General features: G+C 53.4%; 1 protein-coding gene across 1 annotated transcript in view; it reads left to right on the forward strand.

The window, feature by feature from the left end:
• The window catches only part of LOC147118327 (uncharacterized), a 361660-nt gene extending 346135 nt beyond the window's left edge, over nucleotides 1-15525 (forward strand). The window contains exons 10-13 of the mRNA XM_085984392.1: nucleotides 645-773; nucleotides 3067-3219; nucleotides 8965-9094; nucleotides 14436-15525. Of these exons, the coding sequence (XP_085840518.1) occupies nucleotides 645-773; nucleotides 3067-3219; nucleotides 8965-9094; nucleotides 14436-14513 (490 nt within the window). The 3' untranslated portion in view covers nucleotides 14514-15525. The remainder of the gene's footprint in view (nucleotides 1-644; nucleotides 774-3066; nucleotides 3220-8964; nucleotides 9095-14435) is intronic.
• Nucleotides 15526-19273: the final 3748 nt, after the last annotated feature.

Here is a 19273-nt window from a genome sequence, read left to right on the forward strand (position 1 = left end):
GCGCAAGGAACGCACTTCAACCCAAGCACCCCACCCACCCGCCCCTTCAACCACCGTCTGCCCCACCTGTGACAGAGACTGTAGGTCCCGCATCGGACTCATCAGTCACCTGAGAACTCATTGTTAATGTGGAAGCAAGTCATCTTCGGTTCCGAGGGACTGCCTACGTAGAAGTATAGCTGCAGCGTAACTTCAACCCCCTTGTACCCTAGTCCTCTAGATATAAAGGCCAGCATCCCATTAGCCTCTTTGATTATTGCCCTTCCTGTCCATGAAATTTTAGCGATCTATGGACATGGAGCCAGTTGGTCTCATGACACTGGGGTAAGGAGCGGGGCAAGAAAGTGAATGAATATCAGTGATGATTCCTGCTCCTGATCACGGTCCCCTTTGAGGGCGGAGGGGATTTGGCTTAAGAGCGATGCTTCCCACAGTTGGATAGCCTAGCGGCCTTCGGCGCCTGCGCTCCCACAGGATGAAGGAGGGGTGAGGTGAGGAAAGCAGACTTCAACGTGGGAGCAATAGGAGTCACAGTCCCCATCAGGGGAGCGGAGGGAAGCGAGGGGGGACAGTGGGATGGAAGCAAATTTCATGGACACATCTCTCTTCTGTTTTCTTTTTTGTGTTCCCCCCACCCTCCTCAGGTACAAGCCCCGAGAAAAGTTGAAAATAAACTTCGGTACGCCGGAATTTATTTCTCCGGAAGTCATCAATTACGATTTTGTGTCATTTCCAACGGATATGTGGGGTGTGGGAGTGATCGTGTACATGATGTAAGTACGGGCCTCACAGAAACTGGGAACTAGTCACAGTCTGTAAGTACAGGCCTGACACAAATCTGGGGCCTAGTCACAGTCTGTAAGTACAGGCCTGACACAAAACTGGGGCCTAGTCACAGGCTATAAGTACAGGCCTGACACAAACTGGGGCCTAGTCACAGTCTGTAAGTACAGGCCTGACACAAAACTGGGGCCTAGTCACAGGCTATAAGTACACGCCTTTCACAAATCTGGGACCTAGTCACAGGCTGTAAGTACAGGCCTGACACAAATCTGGGACCTAGTCACAGGCTGTAAGTACAGGCCTGACACAAAACTGGGGCCTAGTCACAGGCTGTAAGTACAGGCCTGACACAAATCTGGGACCTAGTCACAGTCTGTAAGTACAGGCCTGACACAAAACTGGGGCCTAGTCACAGTCTGTAAGTACAGGCCTGACACAAATCTGGGACCTAGTCACAGTCTGTAAGTACAGGCCTGACACAAATCTGGGACCTAGTCACAGTCTGTAAGTACAGGCCTGACACAAATCTGGGACCTAGTCACAGTCTGTAAGTACAGGTCTGACACAAATCTGGGACCTAGTCACAGTCTGTAAGTACAGGCCTGACACAAAACTGGGGCCTAGTCACAGTCTGTAAATACAGGCCTGACACAAATCTGGGACCTAGTCACAGTCTGTAAGTACAGGCCTGACACAAAACTGGGGCCTAGTCACAGTCTGTAAGTACAGGCCTGACACAAAACTGGGGCCTAGTCACAGGCTGTGACTATGATCTTGACACAAACTGGGGCCTAGTCACAGGCTGTAAGTACCTAGTCACAGGTGTACCCATATATATATAGTCAGTGTGTACCCGCATGTACAGTCACTATGTACACATATGAGCAGTCATTGTAAACCCCGATAGCCTCTCACCATATACCCATATATACTTATTATTAAGGGCTTTTTGTGGTGTCTGAGGTATTTAATGGGATGGTGTAGAGGGCTTTAGGACAGTGATTGGGATTTCAGTGAGTGATCTCACTGGCCCTCCACGAACTCCCTGTTGTACTTTTGTCACATTTCAGTTGCTAAAGCCTTTTGAATCATACGTACTTCAGAAATAATCTCTCTTTACCTCTCCCCTCTTCTTTCCTGCAATCTCCCTCCCCTGTCTGTGTTTCCCACTCTCTAATTGTTGGTTTCTTTCTGTACGTCTCTCTGTCTGTCTCTCCGTCTCACACTCTCCCTTTCTAACTCTCTATCTGTCTCTCCATATCACACTCTCTCCCTTTATATCTCTCCATCTCCATCTCACACACTCTTTCTATCTCTCCGTCTCCATCTCACACACTCTCCCTTTCTATCTCTCTGTCTCCATCTCACACACTCTCCCTTTCTATCTCTCCGTCTGCATCTCACACTCTCCCCTTTCTATCTCTGTCTCCATCTCACACACTCTCCCTTTCTATCTCTCCGTCTCCATCTCACACTCTCCCCTTTCTATCTCTCTGTCTCCATCTCACACACTCTCCTTTCTATCTCTCTGTCTCCATCTCACACACTCTCCCTTTCTATCTCTCCGTCTCCATCTCACACTCTCCCCTTTCTATCTCTCTGTCTCCATCTCACACTCTCCCCTTTCTATCTCTCCGTCTCCATCTCACACTCTCCCCTTTCTATCTCTCTGTCTCCATCTCACACACTCTCCTTTCTATCTCTCTGTCTCCATCTCACACACTCTCCCTTTCTATCTCTCCGTCTCCATCTCACACACTCTCCCTTTCTATCTCTCCGTCTCCATCTCACACTCTCCCCTTTCTATCTCTCCGTCTCCATCTCACACTCTCCCCTTTCTATCTCTCTGTCTCCATCTCACACACTCTCCCCTTTCTATCTCTTCATCGCCATCTCACACACTCTCCCCTTTCTATCTCTCTGTCTCCATCTCACACACTCTTGCTATCTCCATCTTCATCTCACACACTCTCCCCTTTCTATCTCTCCGACTCCATCTCACACACTCTCCCCTTTCTATCTCTCCGTCTCCATCTCACACACTCTCCCTCTCTCCGCGTCTCTGTGTCACACGCTCTCTCACTCCACACCATGTCCCACCACTGTTCTCTCTCTCTCTCTCTCTCTGTGTTCCTGATGGTGTCTCTCTGCCCCGCACCCTCTTGGGCTCCCTCCCTTTGTCCATCCCTTGCTTCCCCCCGCTTTTTTGCCTGTCACCACCACCCCACCCCACCCTCCCCCCCCACACCCTCTCCCCTCTCCCTTCCTCCTCCACACCTCCAGGGTGAGCGGACTCTCTCCATTCCTAGGGGACGATGACACCGAAACAATGAACAACGTCATTCACTGCAAGTGGACCTTTGATGATGAATCTTTCCACGGCATTTCGGACGAGGCTAAAGAGTTCATCGAGGGTCTGCTGATCAGGGAACGCAGGTTGGTGTGGACGGAATGGGTGACTTAGTTCAGGACATAGAGGCCAATAAAGGCCAAGGTCTGTCTAGCTTGCCTTCTACCATCCTGGTAGTCACATGATAGAACCATGATGGAGTTGTTGACTAACCATAGTGATCAATCTCTTATCGATTCGTCTGCAACAGAGCCTGACATGAGGTGAGGAAAACCCCAGCGGTAGAGAGCTATGGAAACCGTAGGTCCAAAGTCACCTGTTACTCCCAAGCATGCTACACTTACATACGAACATAAGAAATAGGAGCAGGAGTCGGCCATTTGGCCCCTTGAGCCTGCTCCGCCATTCAATACGATCATGGCTGCTCAGCGATCTCATCTCCACTTTCCTGCACTATTCCCATATCCCTTGATTTCCTTAATATTCAAAAATCTATCGATCTCTGTCTTGAATATACTCAACGACTGAGCCTCCACAGCCCTCTGGGGTAGAGAATTCTGAAGATTCACCGCCCTCTGAGTGAAGAAATTTCTCCTCATCTCAGTCCTAAATGGCCGACCCCTTATTCTGAGACTGTGACCCCTGGTTCTAGACTCCCCAGCCAGGGGAAACATCCTCCCTGCATCTACCCTGTCAAGCCCTGTAAGAATTTTATATGTATTGATGAGATCACCTCTCATTCTTCTAAACTCTAGAGAATATAGGCCTAGTCCACTCAATCTCTCCTCATAGGACAATCCCCCCATCCCAGGAACCAGTCTGGTGAACCTTCGTTGCACTCCCTCTATGGCAAGTATACCCTTCCTTAGGTAAGGAGACCAAAACTGTACACAATACTCCAGGTGTGGTCTCACCAGGGCCCTGTATAATTGCAGTAAGATGTCTTTACTCTTATACTTAAATCCTCTTGTAATAAAGGCCAACATACCATTTGCTTTCCTAATTGCTTGCTGTACCTGCATGTTAACTTTCAGTGATTCGTGTACAAGGACACCCAGGTCCCTCTGAACACCAACATTTCCCAGTCTCTCACCATTTAAAAAATACTCTGCTTTTCTATTTTTCCTACCAAAGTGGATACCACAGCTCATGTCTCAAATTACTCATATACTGTCTTCCCAAAATGTTATTTGATCTCATTTGCATCTCAATGAATCAAAACTAACCACTTCCACCAACTCAGAGTAACAACATAAGAACATAAGAAACAGTGCTCCAAGTGTGATATGGAGACCAGAACTGTGCACAGTGCTCCAAGTGTGATATGGAGACCAGAACTGTACACAGTGCTCCAAGTGTGATATGGAGACCAGAACTGTGCACAGTGCTCCAAGTGTGATATGGAGACCAGAAGTGTGCACAGTGCTCCAAGTGTGATATGGAGATCAGGACTGTGCACAGTGCTCCAAGTGTGATATGGAGACCTGAACTGTGGACAGTGCTCCAAGTGTGATATGGAGACCAGAACTGTACACAGTGCTCCAAGTGTGATATGGAGACCAGAACTGTGCACCGTGCTCCAAGTGTGATATGGAGACCAGAACTGTGCACAGTGCTCCAAGTGTGATATGGAGACCAGAACTGTGCACAGTGCTCCAAGTGTGATATGGAGACCAGAACTGTGCATAGTGCTACAAGTGTGATATGGAGACCAGAACTGTGCACAGTGCTCCAAGTGTGATATGGAGACCAGAACTGTGCACAGTGCTCCAAGTGTGATATGGAGACCAGAACTGTACACCGTGCTCCAAGTGTGATATGGAGACCAGAACTGTGCACAGTGCTCCAAGTGTGATATGGAGACCAGAACTGTGCACAGTGCTCCAAGTGTGATATGGAGACCAGAACTGTGCACAGTGCTCCAAGTGTGATATGGAGACCAGAACAGTGCACAGTGCTCCAAGTGTGATATGGAGACCAGAACTGTGCACAATGCTCCCAGTGTGATATGGAGACCAGAACTGTGCACAGTGCTCCCAGTGTGATATGGAGACCAGAACTGTGCACAGTGCTCCCAGTGTGATATGGAGACCCAAGCTATACGCGGCACTCCTAGTGTGGTCTAACGAAGGTTCGATACAAGTTGAACATAACCTCTATGTTTTTCAAATCTATCCCTTTAGAAATGAACCCCTGTGCTCTGTTTACTTTTTTTTATAGCCTTCCTCACCTGCGTCGCTACTTTTAATGATTTGTGTATCTGTACCCCAGATCCCTTTGCTCCTCGACCTCATTTAGACTCTTATTTTCCAAGGCCTCCTTATTCCTCCTACCAAAATGCACCACCCCACATTTATCTGTATCGAAATTAATTTGCCAATTACACAGTATGCTTCATGAAGTGGTATAGCGACCTCACTGCTCTGGCTCAATATTGACCCTTCGATATATCTCAACACTTCTGACCAGCTAAGCCATCAGATTTCAATGATATTGCTCCGCCGCCACCCCCACCCCGGCCCTTTGATACCTCAGAGAAGGAGGCTATTCGGCCCATTCTGCTTGTGCTGGCTCTTTGACAGGGCTATCTAATTAGTCCCCCACCCCCACAATTTGTTTTTTCCCCGTCGCCCTGCACGTTTTCCCTATCCAAGTATTTATCCAATTCCCCTTTTGAAAGTTACGATTGAATCTGTTTCCACCGCCCTTTCAGGCAGCGCGTTCCAGATCACAACAACTCGCTGCGTAAAAAAATAATTCTCATTTCCCCCTCTTGTTTTTTTCACCAATTATCTTAAATCTGTGTCCTCTGGTTACCTACCCTCCTGCCAGTGGAAACAGTTTCTCTTTGTATATTTTCTTAAAACCCGTTGAAATTTTTAAGACCTCTATCAAATCTCCCCTTAACCTTCTCTGCTCCAAGGAGAACAATCCCAGCTTCTCCAGTCTCTCCACATTAACTGAAGTCCCTCATCCCTGGTACCATTCTGGTAAATCTCCTCTTAACCTTCTCTGCTCCAAGGAGAACAATCCCAGCTTCTCCAGTCTCTCCACGTCACTGAAGTCTCTCATCCCTGGTACCATTCTAGTAAATCTCCCCTTAACCTTCTCTAATCCAAGGAGAACAATCCCAGCTTCTCCAGTCTCTCCACATCACTGAAGTCCCTCATCCCCGGTACCATTCTAGTAAATCACCCCTTAACCTTCTCTGCTCTAAGGAGAACAACCCCAGCTTCTCCAGTCTCTCCACATCACTGAAGTCTCTCATCCCTGGTACCATTCTAGTAAATCTCCTCTTAACCTTCTCTGCTCCAAGGAGAACAATCCCAGCTTCTCCAGTCTCTCCACATTAACTGAAGCCTCTCATCCCCTGGTACCATTCTAGTAAATCTCCCCTTAACCTTCTCTGCTCCAAGGAGAACAACCCCAGCTTCTCCAGTCTCTCCACATCACTGAAGTCTCTCATCCCTGGTACCATTCTAGTAAATCTCCCCTTAACCTTCTCTGCTCCAAGGAGAACAATCCCAGCTTCTCCAGTCTCTCCACATCACTGAAGTCTCTCATCCCTGGTACCATTCTAGTAAATCTCCCCTTAACCTTCTCTGCTCTAAGGAGAACAACCCCAGCTTCTCCAGTCTCTCCACATTAACTGAAGTCCCTCATCCCTGGTACCATTCTAGTAAATCTCCCCTTAACCTTCTCTGCTCCAAGGAGAACAATCCCAGCTTCTCCAGTCTCTCCACATCACTGAAGTCCCTCATCCCTGGTACCATTCTAGTAAATCTCACCTTAACCGTCTCTGCTCCAAGGAGAACAACCCCAGCTTCTCCAGTCTCTCCACATTAACTGAAGTCCCTCATTCCTGGTACCATTCTAGTAAATCTCCCCTTAACCTTCTCTGCTCCAAGGAGAACAATCCCAGCTTCTCCAGTCTCTCCACATCACTGAAGTCCCTCATCCCTGGTACCATTCTAGTAAATCTCACCTTAACCTTCTCTGCTCCAAGGAGAACAACCCCAGCTTCTCCAGTCTCTCCACATTAACTGAAGTCCCTCATCCCTGGTACCATTCTAGTAAATCTCCCCTTAACCTTCTCTGCTCCAAGGAGAACAATCCCAGCTTCTCCAGTCTCTCCACATCACTGAAGTCCCTCATCCCTGGTACCATTCTAGTAAATCTCACCTTAACCTTCTCTGCTCTAAGGAGAACAACCCCAGCTTCTCCAGCCTCTGCACGTAACTGAAGTCGCTCATCCCCGGTACCATTCTGGTAAATCTCCCCTTAACCTTCTCTGTTCCAAGGAGAACAATCCCAGCTTCGCTCAGTCTCTGCACGTAACTGAAGTCCCTCATCCCCGGTACCATTATCGTAAATCTCCCTTTAACCTTCTCTGCTCCAAGGAGAACAATCGCAGCTTCGCTAAGTCTCTGCACGTAACTGAAGTCCCTCATCCCTGGTACCATTCTAGTAAATCTCCTGTTTACCCTCTCCAAGGCCTTGACATCCTTCCTAAAGTGCGATGCCCAGAATTGGCTTAGTGTCAGGAGGCAGAGGGTGATGGTCGAAGATTATTTTTGTGAGTGGAAGTCTGTGTCCAGTGGTGTACCACAGGGATCGGTGCTGGGTCCTTTGCTGTTTGTAGTGTACATTAATGATTTAGATATGAATGTAGAAGGTATGATCAGTAAGTTCGCAGATGACATGAAAATTGGTGGAGTGGTAAATAGCGAGGAGGGATATATTTTGGGAGGACTAACAAGGCAAGGGAATACACAATGAGTGGTAGGACCCTAGGAAGGACAGAGGGTCAGAGGGACCTTGGTGTGCATGTACATAGATCCCTGAAGGCAGCAGGACAGGTAGATAAGGTGGTTAAAAAGGCATATGGGATACTTGCCTTCATTAGTTGAGGCATAGAATATAAGAGCAGGGAGGTTATGATGGAGCTGTACAAAACGCTAGTTAGGCCACAGCTGGAATAGTGTGTGCAGTTCTGGTCGCCACACTATAGGAGGGATGTGATTGCATTGGAGAGGGTGCAGAGGAGATTTACCAGGATGTTACCTGGGCTGGAGTGCTTCAGCTATGAAGAAAGACTGGACAGGCTGGGGTTGTTTTCCTTAGAGCAGAGAAGGCTGAGGGGGGACCTGATTGAGGTGTACAAAATTATGAGGGGTATAGATAGGGTAAATAGAATGGAACTTTTCCCCTTAGTAGAGGGGTCAATAACCAGGGGCATAGTTTCAAGGTAGGGGGCAGGAGGTTTAGAGGGGATTTGAGGAAAAACTTTTTCACCGAGAGGGTGGTTGGAATCTGGAACTCACTGCCTGAAAGGGTGGTAGAGGCAGGAACTCTCACAACATTCAAGAAGCATTTGGATGAGCACTTGAAACGCCATAGCATACAAGGCTACGGACCAAGTGCTGGAAAATGGGATTAGAATAGACCGGGCTTGATGGCCGGCGCAGACACGATGGGCCGAAGGGCCTCGTTCTGTGCTGTATAACTCTATGACTCTATGATCTTATTGAATGGCGGAGCTGGTTCGAAAAGCCGAATGGCCGACTCCTGCTCCTATTTCTTATGTTCGGATGGAAACATGTGCAGGGCAATGGGGGAAAAGAGCAGGGTGAAGGGAAGGGGACTAATTGGATAGTTCTTTCAAAGAGCTGGCATGGGCTCGATGGGCTGAATGGCCTCCTTCTTCTGTGCTGTGAGATTCTATGATTTGTGTCACGTTGATCCCCAGGTCTCTCCATTCCCGCCCCACCCCCCACCCCCCACCGCACCCATTTTTTAAAAATGTGTGACCGTTCCGTTTCCCCTTTCAGCGGCAGGATGACAGCCTCAGAATGCCGGAAACATCCGTGGCTCCAAGGGGCGGAGTGTCTCGCACAAGAGCAGCAGGTCCGACTCAAGTCCCAGGTGGCGCGGAGATCGCTCGCCAGGCGCAGGTGGAAGGTAGGGGGGTGCGGCTGGGGTCGCCGTGGGCAACACCGAGGTGGAGGTCGCCGGGAAGCCAGAGCCAGACAGGAAATGACTTTGTTTCGGTCCCTTACTCATGGCATTACATAGCAGTTAAAGCACAGGAAGAGGCCATTCGACCCAGCTGGTCCACACCAGCCTCCGGCCACCGCCTCACTCATCTCACCCCATCAACATCACCTACTATTCCTTTCTCCCTCACGTGTTTATCCAGCTTCCCCTTAAATTCATCTATGCTATTTGCCTCAACCACTCCCTGTGGCAGCGAGTTCCACATTCTCACCACTCTCTGGGTGAAGAAGTTTCGCCTGAATTCTCCATTGAATTTATTAGTGACTATCTTATATTGATGGCCCCTAGTTTTAGTCTCCCCGCAAAAGTAGAAACTTCTTCTCTATATATACCCTATCAAACCCTTTCATAATCTTAAAGACCCCCTATCAGGTCACTCATCAGCCTTCTCATTTCGAGAGCAAAAAGCCCCAGCTTGTTTTGTCTTTCTGGATTGACCGGGTATCATTCTAGTAAATCCTTTTTGCACTTTCTCCAGAGCCTCTATATCTTATTTATAATATGGAGACCAGAACTGTGCACTGTGCTCCAAGTGTGATATGGAGACCAGAACTGTACACAGTGCTCCCAGTGTGATATGGAGACCAGAACTGTACACAATGCTCCCAGTGTGATATGGAGACCAGAACTGTACACAGTGCTCCCAGTGTGATATGGAGACCAGAACTGTGCACAGTGCTCCCAGTGTGATATGGAGACCAGAACTGTGCACAGTGCTCCAAGTGTGATATGGAGACCAGAAATGTGCACAGTGCTCCAAGTGTGATGTGGAGACCAGAACTGTGCACAGTGCTCCCAGTGTGATATGGAGACCAGAGCAGTGCACAGTGCTCCAAGTGTGATATGGAGACCAGAACTGTGCACAATGCTCCAAGTGTGATATGGAGACCAGAACTGTGCACAGTGCTCCAAGTGTGATATAGAGACCAGAACTGTGCACAGTGCTCCAAGTGTGATATAGAGACCAGAACTGTGCACAGTGCTCCAAGTGTGATACGGAGACCAGAACTGTGCACAGTGCCCCAAGTGTGATATGGAGACCAGAACTGTGCACAGTGCCCCAAGTGTGATACGGAGACCAGAACTGTGCACAGTGCTCCAAGTGTGATATGGAGACCAGAACTGTGCACAGTGCTCCAAGTGTGATACGGAGACCAGAACTGTGCACAGTGCCCCAAGTGTGATATGGAGACCAGAACTGTGCACAATGCTCCAAGTGTGACATTTAAATAAAAAGGAAAATATAATACCTCCCCCAATATCTCCCCGGAAGGTAGGGAACATAAGAAAAGAGGAGGTCGTTCAGCCCCTCGAGCCTGTTTCAACCATTCAATCATAGGAACAGAGGAGGCCTATTCAGCCCCTCGAGTCTGTTCCGCCCATTGAACCATAAGAACAGGGGGAGGCCATTCAGCCCCTTGAGCCTGTTCCATCAATTCAATCAAAAGAGCAGGAGGAGGCCATTGAGCCCCTCGAGCCTGTTCCTCCCATTCAATCATAGGAGCAGGAAGAGGCCATTCAGCCCCTCGAGCCTGTTCCTCCCATTCAATCATAGGAACAGGAGGAGGCCATTCAGCCCCTCGAGCCTGTTCCTCCCATTCAATCATAGGAACAGGAGGCGGTCATTCAGCCCCCCTCCCCCGAGCCTGTTCCACCCATTCAACCACAGGAACAGGAGGAGGGTATTCAGCCCCTCGAGCCTGTTCCTCCCATTCAATCATAGGAGCAGGAGGAGGCCATTCAGCCCCTCGAGCCTGTCCCGCCCATTAAATCATAGGAACAGGAGGAGGCCATTCAGCCCCTCGAGCTCATTCCACACATTCAATCATAGGAACAGGAGGAGGCCATTCAGCCCCTCGAGCCTGTTCCACCCATTAAATCATAGGAACAGGAGGAGGCCATTCAGCCCCTCGAGCCCATTCCACACATTCAACCATAGGAACAGGAGGAGGCCATTCAGCCCCTTGAGCCTGTTCCGCCCATTCAACCATAGGAACAGGAGGAGGCCATTCAGCCCCTCGAGCCTGTTCTGCCCATTCAATCATAGGAACAGGAGGAGGCCATTCAGCCCCTCGAGCCCATTCCACACATTCAACCATAGGAACAGGAGGAGGCCATTCAGCCCCTCGAGCCTGTTCCACCTATTCAACCATAGGAACAGGAGGAGGCCATTCAGCCCCTCGAGCCCGTTCCGCCCATTCAATCATAGGAACAGGAGGAAGGCATTCAGTCCCTTGAGCCCATTCCACCCATTCAATCACAGGAACAGTAGGAGGCCATTCAGCCCCTTGAGCCTGTTCCACACATTCAATCATAGGAACTGGAGGAGGCCATTCCTGAACGGCCTGGATCTAATTCTAAGGTTATGTCCCCTTGTTTTGGGCACCCCCATCAGTGGAAACAATTTCTCCCTAACTACTCTATCAAAACCCCTCATAGTTACCTTAAATCCATGTCCTCCAGTTACCGAACCATCCAACAACAGAAATATTTTGTCCAGTGAGATAAATGATCAGGTAAACTTTATTTTACTGATGTTGGATTGAGGTATAAAGATTGGCCACGAGCCACCGGGGAGAACTTCCCCACCCCCTGCTATTCTTCAAATAGTAGTAGTGGGATTTTTACATCCACCTTTGAGGGCAGATTTAAACTCCGACAGTGTAGCACTCCCTCAGTACTGCACCTCCGACAGTGCGGCAATCCCTCAGTTCTGCCCCTCCAACAGTGCAGCGCTCCCTCAGTACTGACCCTCTGACAGTGCAGCGCTCCCTCAGTACTGTCCCCTCCGACAGTGCAGCTCCCTCAGTTCTGCCCCTCCGACAGTGCAGCGCTCCCTCAGTACTGCCCCTCCGACAGTGCAGCGCTCCCTCAGTACTGACCCTCTGACAGTGCAGCGCTCCCTCAGTACTGACCCTCTGACAGTGCAGCGCTCCCTCAGTACTGACCCTCTGACAGTGCAGCGCTCCCTCAGTACTGCCCCTCCGACAGTGCAGTGCTCCCTCAGTACTGACCCTCTGACAGTGCAGCGCTCCCTCAGTACTGCCCCTCCGACAGTGCAGCGCTCCCTCAGTACTGCCCCTCCGACAGTGCAGCGCTCCCTCAGTACTGCCCCTCCGACAGTGCAGCGCTCCCTCAGTACTGAACCTCCGACAGTGCAGCGCTCCCTCAGTACTGAACCTCCGACAGTGCAGCGCTCTCTCAGTACTGACCCTCTGACAGTGCAGCGCTCCCTCAGTTCTGCCCCTCCGACAGTGCAGCGCTCCCTCAGTACTGCCCCTCCGACAGTGCAGCGCTCCCTCAGTTCTGCCCCTCCGACAGTGCAGCGCTCCCTCAGTACTGCCCCTCCGACAGTGCAGCGCTCCCTCAGTTCTGCCCCTCCGACAGTGCAGCGCTCCCTCAGTACTGCCCCTCTGACAGTGCAGCGCTCCCTCAGTACTGACCCTCTGACAGTGCAGCGCTCCCTCAGTACTGCCCCTCCGACAGTGCAGCGCTCCCTCAGTGCTGCCCCTCTGACAGTGCAGCGCTCCCTCAGAACTGACTCTCTGACAGTGCACGCTCCCTCAGAACTGCCCCCTATGTGATAATGACCAGATAATCTTTAATAAAAGTGGAAGTGAATCTGCGTTTCACCTGGAAGGAGTGTTTGGGGCCCTTTCCGAAGTTGGCTCACGGCGTTAGCCAAACTTCCCTCGTTCTCGACACGGACTCCAACCCTTTCCCTGGCCATTGTCTGAGGCTGAACCACGCTGTCTCCAACCTTGGTGTCTTATTTGACCCTGGAATGAGCTTCCGACCACATAGCCGCAGCACAACAAAGACCACCTACTTCCACCTCCGTAACATCGCCTGTCTCCGCCCTTGCCTCAGCTCATCCGCTGCTGAAACCCTCATCCATGCCTTTGTTACCTCTAGACTTGACTATTCCAACGCACGCCTGACTGGCCTCCCACATTCCACCCTACGTAAACTTGAGGTCATCCAAAACTCGGCTGCCCGTGTCCTAACTCGCACCAAGTCCCGTTCGCCCATCACCCCCTGTGCTCGCTGACCTACATTGGCTCCCGGTTAAGCAGCGCCTTGATTTCAAAATTCTCATCCTTGTTTTCAAATCCCTCCATGGCCTCGCCCCTTCCTATCTCTGTAATCTCCTCCAGCCCCACAACCTCCCGAGATATCTGCGCTCCTCTAATTCTGGCCTCTTGGGCATAATCGCTCCAGCATTGGTGGCCGTGCCTTCTGTTGCCTGGGCCCTAAACTCTGGAATTCCCTGCCTAAACCTCTCCACCTCGCTACCTCTCTTTCCTCCTTTCAGACTCCTTTAACACCCAACCTCTGTGACCAAGCATTTGGTCGCCTCTCGTAATATTAATTTGGCCCAGAAATTCTGATTTGGAAAAATCTCCGCCTGGACCGGAAGGCTCCCGGGAGGTGCAGAATTCCGTCGCTGGGCCTTTTCAAACTGCTGGTGCGCAGGGCACACGTATCCCAGGGGCGCAGGTAGTTCGCAGCGTCCCTGGGATCACGTGGGCCATGGGGAGCCAATCAGAGCAGGGAATCTCCATTCATAGATTTGACAGGAAGACTTGTCAAATCTATGAATGGAGATCAGCTCCAAAACATAAGTAAAACTGCAAATACATTTTTTTTTTAAATCACATTTTTAAAATTACATAAATTTTTTTTGAAAAAAAAAATTAAAGTTTTTAACGGGGTTAAAAATAAACTTACCTTTCTTTAAAGTATTTTAAAATGATAAATCAATGGAATTTTTTTTTCTTTTTTTACTTTCTTCAACGTTTAGCCTGGTAAAAGCAGGCCTTGGGCCTAGGAGCTGCCGGCTGTACGACTGCTTTTCCAGGCACAGCTGTTACCGACTAGCCCGGACTGAAGCAGCTGTGGAAAAAAAGCGGAGGTCTCAGCCGTACGCGCTGCCTCTCCGGCGCAGGCATTTGACCTGTCGAGCCCTTTCTTCACAGGACGGAAGTTCCGGTTTCCAACGCCTGCGCAGCGCAGGCCTGAAACCGGCACTTCCGTTGGCCCTAGGGGTGAGTACACAGCGCGCACACGCCTCTAGGGAACGGAATTTCTGGGCCAATATCTCCGGAGGTGGCTCGGTGTCAAATATTTGTCTCTGGTTTACACTCCTGTGAAACGTCCTGGGACGTCTTACAACGTTAAAGAAGGCGCTGTACAAATTTAAGATGTTGCTAAAGTCCGTCTCTCTCTCTCTGTTTCCTCACAGAAATCGCAGTACGCAGTGATAGCGGCCAACCGATTCCGCGCGCTCGCCGGGCTCGGCCGCCAAACGCAGTCCCTTTAGCGGTGGCGGCGGCGATGAGGGGCCGGAGCGAGCGGGATTCTCGGCCTGGCGGAAGCGATGGAGATGAATGGGGGCCCTTGCCCCACCAGCGGCCCAGAATCCACCTGGACAGTTCAACGAAGGGATCTCCCTCCGCTTCTCCCGGCCTCAGGGCGTCCCGAAGGGGCCTCGCGGCCAACGGCACACTTTTGTTTTCCAAGTGTGGCCCCGTGTTGTACTGTAGAGGTGTGCGCACAGCAAGATCCCACCCACAGCGATGTGATCGGATACCGGATCACCTGCGGGCGGGTCTTTTTTTATAGCTAATGTTGGATTTGAGGGATAAATATTGGGCCCCAGGACACTCGCCCGGCCAATCCCCCCCACCGCCGCCCCTCGCTCTTCTTCCCATAGTGGTCGTGGGATCTTTTCTACATCCCACCTGAGGGGAGAGACGGGACGCTCAGGTATGACGTCTCATCCCGAAAGACCCCACCTCCTGAAAGTGCAGCACTCCCTCAGAACTGACCCACCGACAGTGCAGCGCTCCCTCAGAAATCACCCTCCGACAGTGCAGCACTCCCTCAGTACTGAACCTCCGACAGTGCAGCACTCCCTCAGTACTGCCCCTCCGACAGTGCAGCACTCCCTCAGTACTGCCCCTCCGACAGTGCAGCGTTCCCTCAGTAATGCCCCTCCGACAGTGCAGCACTCCCTCAGTACTGCCCCTCCGACAGTGCAGCGTTCCCTCAGTACTGCCCCTCCGACAGGGCAGCGTTCCCTCAGTACGGCCCCTCTGACAGTGCCGCGCTCCCTCAGTACTGCCCCTCCGACTGTACGGCTCTCCCTCAGTACTGCCCCTCCGACAGGGCAGCGCTCCCTCCGTACTGCCCCACTGACAGTGCAGCGCTCCCTCAGTACTGCCCCCACCGAATATACGGCTCTCCCTCAATACTGCCTCTCCGACAGTGCAGCGCTCCCTCAGTACTGCCCCTCCGACAGTGCAGCGCTCCCTCAGTACTGCCCCTCTGACAGTGCAGCGCTCCATCAGTACTACCCCTCCGACAGTGCAGCGCTCCCTCAGTATTGACCCTCCGACAGTGCAGCGCTTCCTCAGTACTGCCCCTCCGACAGTGCAGCGCTCCCTCAGTACTGCCCCTCCGACAGTGCAGCGCTCCCTCAGTACTGCCCCTCCGACAGTGCAGCGCTCCCTCAGTACTGCCCCTCCAACAGTGCAGGGCTCCCGCAGTACTGCCCTCTCCGACAGTGCAGCGCTCCCTCAGTACTGCCCCTCCGACAGTGCAGCGCTTCCTCAGTACTGCCCCTCCGACAGTGCAGCGCTCCCTCAGTACTGCCCCTCCGACAGTGCAGCGCTCCCTCAGTACTGCCCCTCCAACAGTGCAGGGCTCCCGCAGTACTGCCCTCTCCGACAGTGCAGCGCTCCCTCAGTACTGCCCCTCCGACAGTGCAGCACTCCCTCAGTACTGCCCCTCCGACAGTGCAGCACTCCCTCAGTACTGCCCCTCCGACAGGGCAGCGCTCCCTCAGTACTGCCCCTCTGACAGTGCCGCGCTCCCTCAGTACTGCCCCTCCACCAGTGCAGCGCTCCCTCAGTACTGCCCCTCCGACAGTGCAGCGTTCCCTCAGTACTGCCCCTCCGACAGGGCAGCGCTCCCTCAGTACTGCCCCTCCGACAGTGCAGCGTTCCCTCAGTACTGCCCCTCCGACAGTGCAGCGCTCCCTCAGTACTGCCCCTCCGACAGTGCAGCGTTCCCTCAGTACTGCCCCACCGACTGTACGGCTCTCCCTCAGTACTGCCCGTCTGACAGTGCAGCGCTCCCTCAGTACTGCCCCTCCGACAGGGCAGCGCTCCCTCAGTACTGCCCCACTGACAGTGCAGCGCTCCCTCAGTACTGCCCGTCTGACAGTGCAGCACTCCCTCAGTACTGCCCCTCCGACAGTGCAGCGCTCCCTCAGTACTGCCCCTCCGACAGTGCAGCGCTCCCTCAGTACTGCCCCACTGACAGTGCAGCGCTCCCTCAGTACTGCCCGTCTGACAGTGCAGCGCTCCCTCAGTACTGCCCCTCCGACAGGGCAGCGCTCCCTCAGTACTGCCCCACTGACAGTGCAGCGCTCCCTCAGTACTGCCCGTCTGACAGTGCAGCACTCCCTCAGTACTGCCCCTCCGACAGTGCAGCGCTCCCTCAGTACTGCCCCTCTGACAGTGCAGCGCTCCCTCAGTACTGCCCCTCCGACAGTGCAGCGCTCCCTCAGTACTGCCCCTCTGACAGTGCAGCGCTCCCTCAGTACTGCCCCTCCAACAGTGCAGTGCTCCCTCAGTACTGCCCCTCCGACAGTGCAGCGCTCCCTCAGTACTGCCCGTCTGACAGTGCAGCACTCCCTCAGTACTGCCCCTCCGACAGTGCAGCGCTCCCTCAGTACTGCCCGTCTGACAGGGCAGCGCTCCCTCAGTACTGCCCCTCTGACAGTGCAGCGCTCCCTCAGTACTGCCCGTCTGACAGTGCAGCACTACCTCAGTACTGCCCCTCCGACATTGCAGCGCTCCCTCAGTACTGACCCTCCGACAGTGCAGCGCTCCCTCAGTACTGCCCCTCCGACAGTGCAGCGCTCCCTCAGTACTGAACCTCCCACAGTGCAGCGCTCCCTCAGTACTGCCCCTCTGACAGGGCAGCGCTCCCTCAGTACTGCCCGTCTGACAGTGCAGCGCTCCTTCAGTACTGCCCGTCTGACAGGGCAGCGCTCCCTCAGTACTGCCCCCCCGACTTTACGGCTCTCCCTCAGTACTGCCTCTCCGACAGTGCAGCGCTCCCTCAGTACTGCCCCTCTGACAGTGCAGCGCTCCCTCAGTACTGCCCCCCCGACTTTACGGCTCTCCCTCAGTACTGCCTCTCCGACAGTGCAGCGCTCCCTCAGTACTGCCTCTCCGACAGTGCAGCGCTCCCTCAGTACTGCCCCGCCGACAGTGCAGTGCTCCCTCAGTACTGCCCCTCCGACAGTGCAGCGCTCCCTCAGTACTGCCCCTCCGACAGTGCAGTGCTCTCTCAGTACTGCCCCTCCGACAGTGCAGCGCTCCCTCAGTACTGCCCGTCTGACAGTGCAGCGCTCCCTCAGTACTGCCCCTCCGGCAGTGCAGCGCTCTCTCAGTACTGCCTCTCCGACAGTGCAGCACTCCCTCAGTACTGCCTCTCCGACAGTGCAGCGCTCCCTCAGTACTGCCCCTCCGACAATGCAGCGCTCCCTCAGTACTGCCCGTCTGACAGTGCAGCGCTCCCTCAGTACTGCCCCTCCGACAGTGCAGCGCTCCCTCAGTACTGCCTTTCCGACAGTGCAGCGCTCCCTCAGTACTGCCCCTCCGACAGTGCAGTGCTCCCTCAGTACTGCCCCTCCGACAATGCAGCGCTCCCTCAGTACTGCCCCTCCGACAGTGCAGCGCTCCCTCAGTGCTGCCTTTCCGACAGTGCAGCGCTCCCTCAGTACTGCCCCTCCGACAGTGCAGTGCTCCCTCAGTACTGCCCCTCCGACAGTGCAGCGCTCCCTCAGTACTGCCCCTCCGACAGTGCAGCGCTCCCTCAGTACTGCCTTTCCGACAATGCAGCGCTCCCTCAGTACTGCCCCTCCGACAGTGCAGTGCTCCCTCAGTACTGCCCCTCCGACAATGCAGCGCTCCCTCAGTACTGCCCATCTGACAGTGCAGCGCTCCCTCAGTACTGACCCTCCTGCAGTGCAGCGCTCCCTCAGTACTGACCCTCCGACAGGGCAGCGCTCCCTCAGTACTGCCCGTCTGACAGTGCAGCACTCCCTCAGTACTGCCCCTCCGACAGTGCAGCGCTCTCTCAGTACTGCCTCTCCGACAGTGCAGCACTCCCTCAGTACTGCCTCTCCGACAGTGCAGCGCTCCCTCAGTACTGCCCCTCCGACAATGCAGCACTCCCTCAGTACTGCCCCTCCGACAGTGCAGCGCTCCCTCAGTGCTGACCCTCCAACAGTGCAGCGCTCCCTCAGTACTGCCCCTCCGACAGTGCAGCGCTCCCTCAGTACTGCCCCTCTGACAGGGCAGCGCACCCTCAGTACTGCCCGTCTGACAGTGCAGCGCTCCTTCAGTACTGCCCGACTGACAGGGCAGCGCTCCCTCAGGACTGCCCCCCCGACTTTACGGCTCTCCCTCAGTACTGCCTCTCCGACAGTGCAGCGCTCCCTCAGTACTGCCCCTCTGACAGTGCAGCGCTCCCTCAGTACGGCCCCCCCCGACTTTACGGCTCTCCCTCCGTACTGCCTCTCCGACAGTGCAGCGCTCCCTCAGTACTGCCTCTCCGACAGTGCAGCGCCCCCTCAGTACTGCCCCTCCGACAGTGCAGTGCTCCCTCAGTACTGCCCCTCCGACAGTGCAGCGCTCCCTCAGTACTGCCCCTCCGACAGTGCAGTGCTCTCTCAGTACTGCCCCTCCGACAGTGCAGCGCTCCCTCAGTACTGCCCGTCTAACAGTGCAGCGCTCCCTCAGTACTGCCCCTCCGACAGTGCAGCGCTCCCTCAGTACTGCCTCTCCGACAGTGCAGCGCTCCCTCAGTACTGCCCCTCCGACAGTGCAGTGCTCCCTCAGTACTGCCCCTCCGACAATGCAGCGCTCCCTCAGTACTGACCCTCCTACAGTGCAGCGCTCCCTCAGTACTGACCCTCCGACAGGGCAGCGCTCCCTCAGTACTGCCCGTCTGACAGTGCAGCGCTCCCTCAGTACTGCCCCTCCGACAGTGCAGCGCTCTCTC

This window comes from Somniosus microcephalus, chromosome 4 (assembly GCF_052327205.1).
Source record: "Somniosus microcephalus isolate GS21.2 chromosome 4, FLI_Smic_1.0, whole genome shotgun sequence".
NCBI lineage: Eukaryota > Metazoa > Chordata > Chondrichthyes > Squaliformes > Somniosidae > Somniosus > Somniosus microcephalus.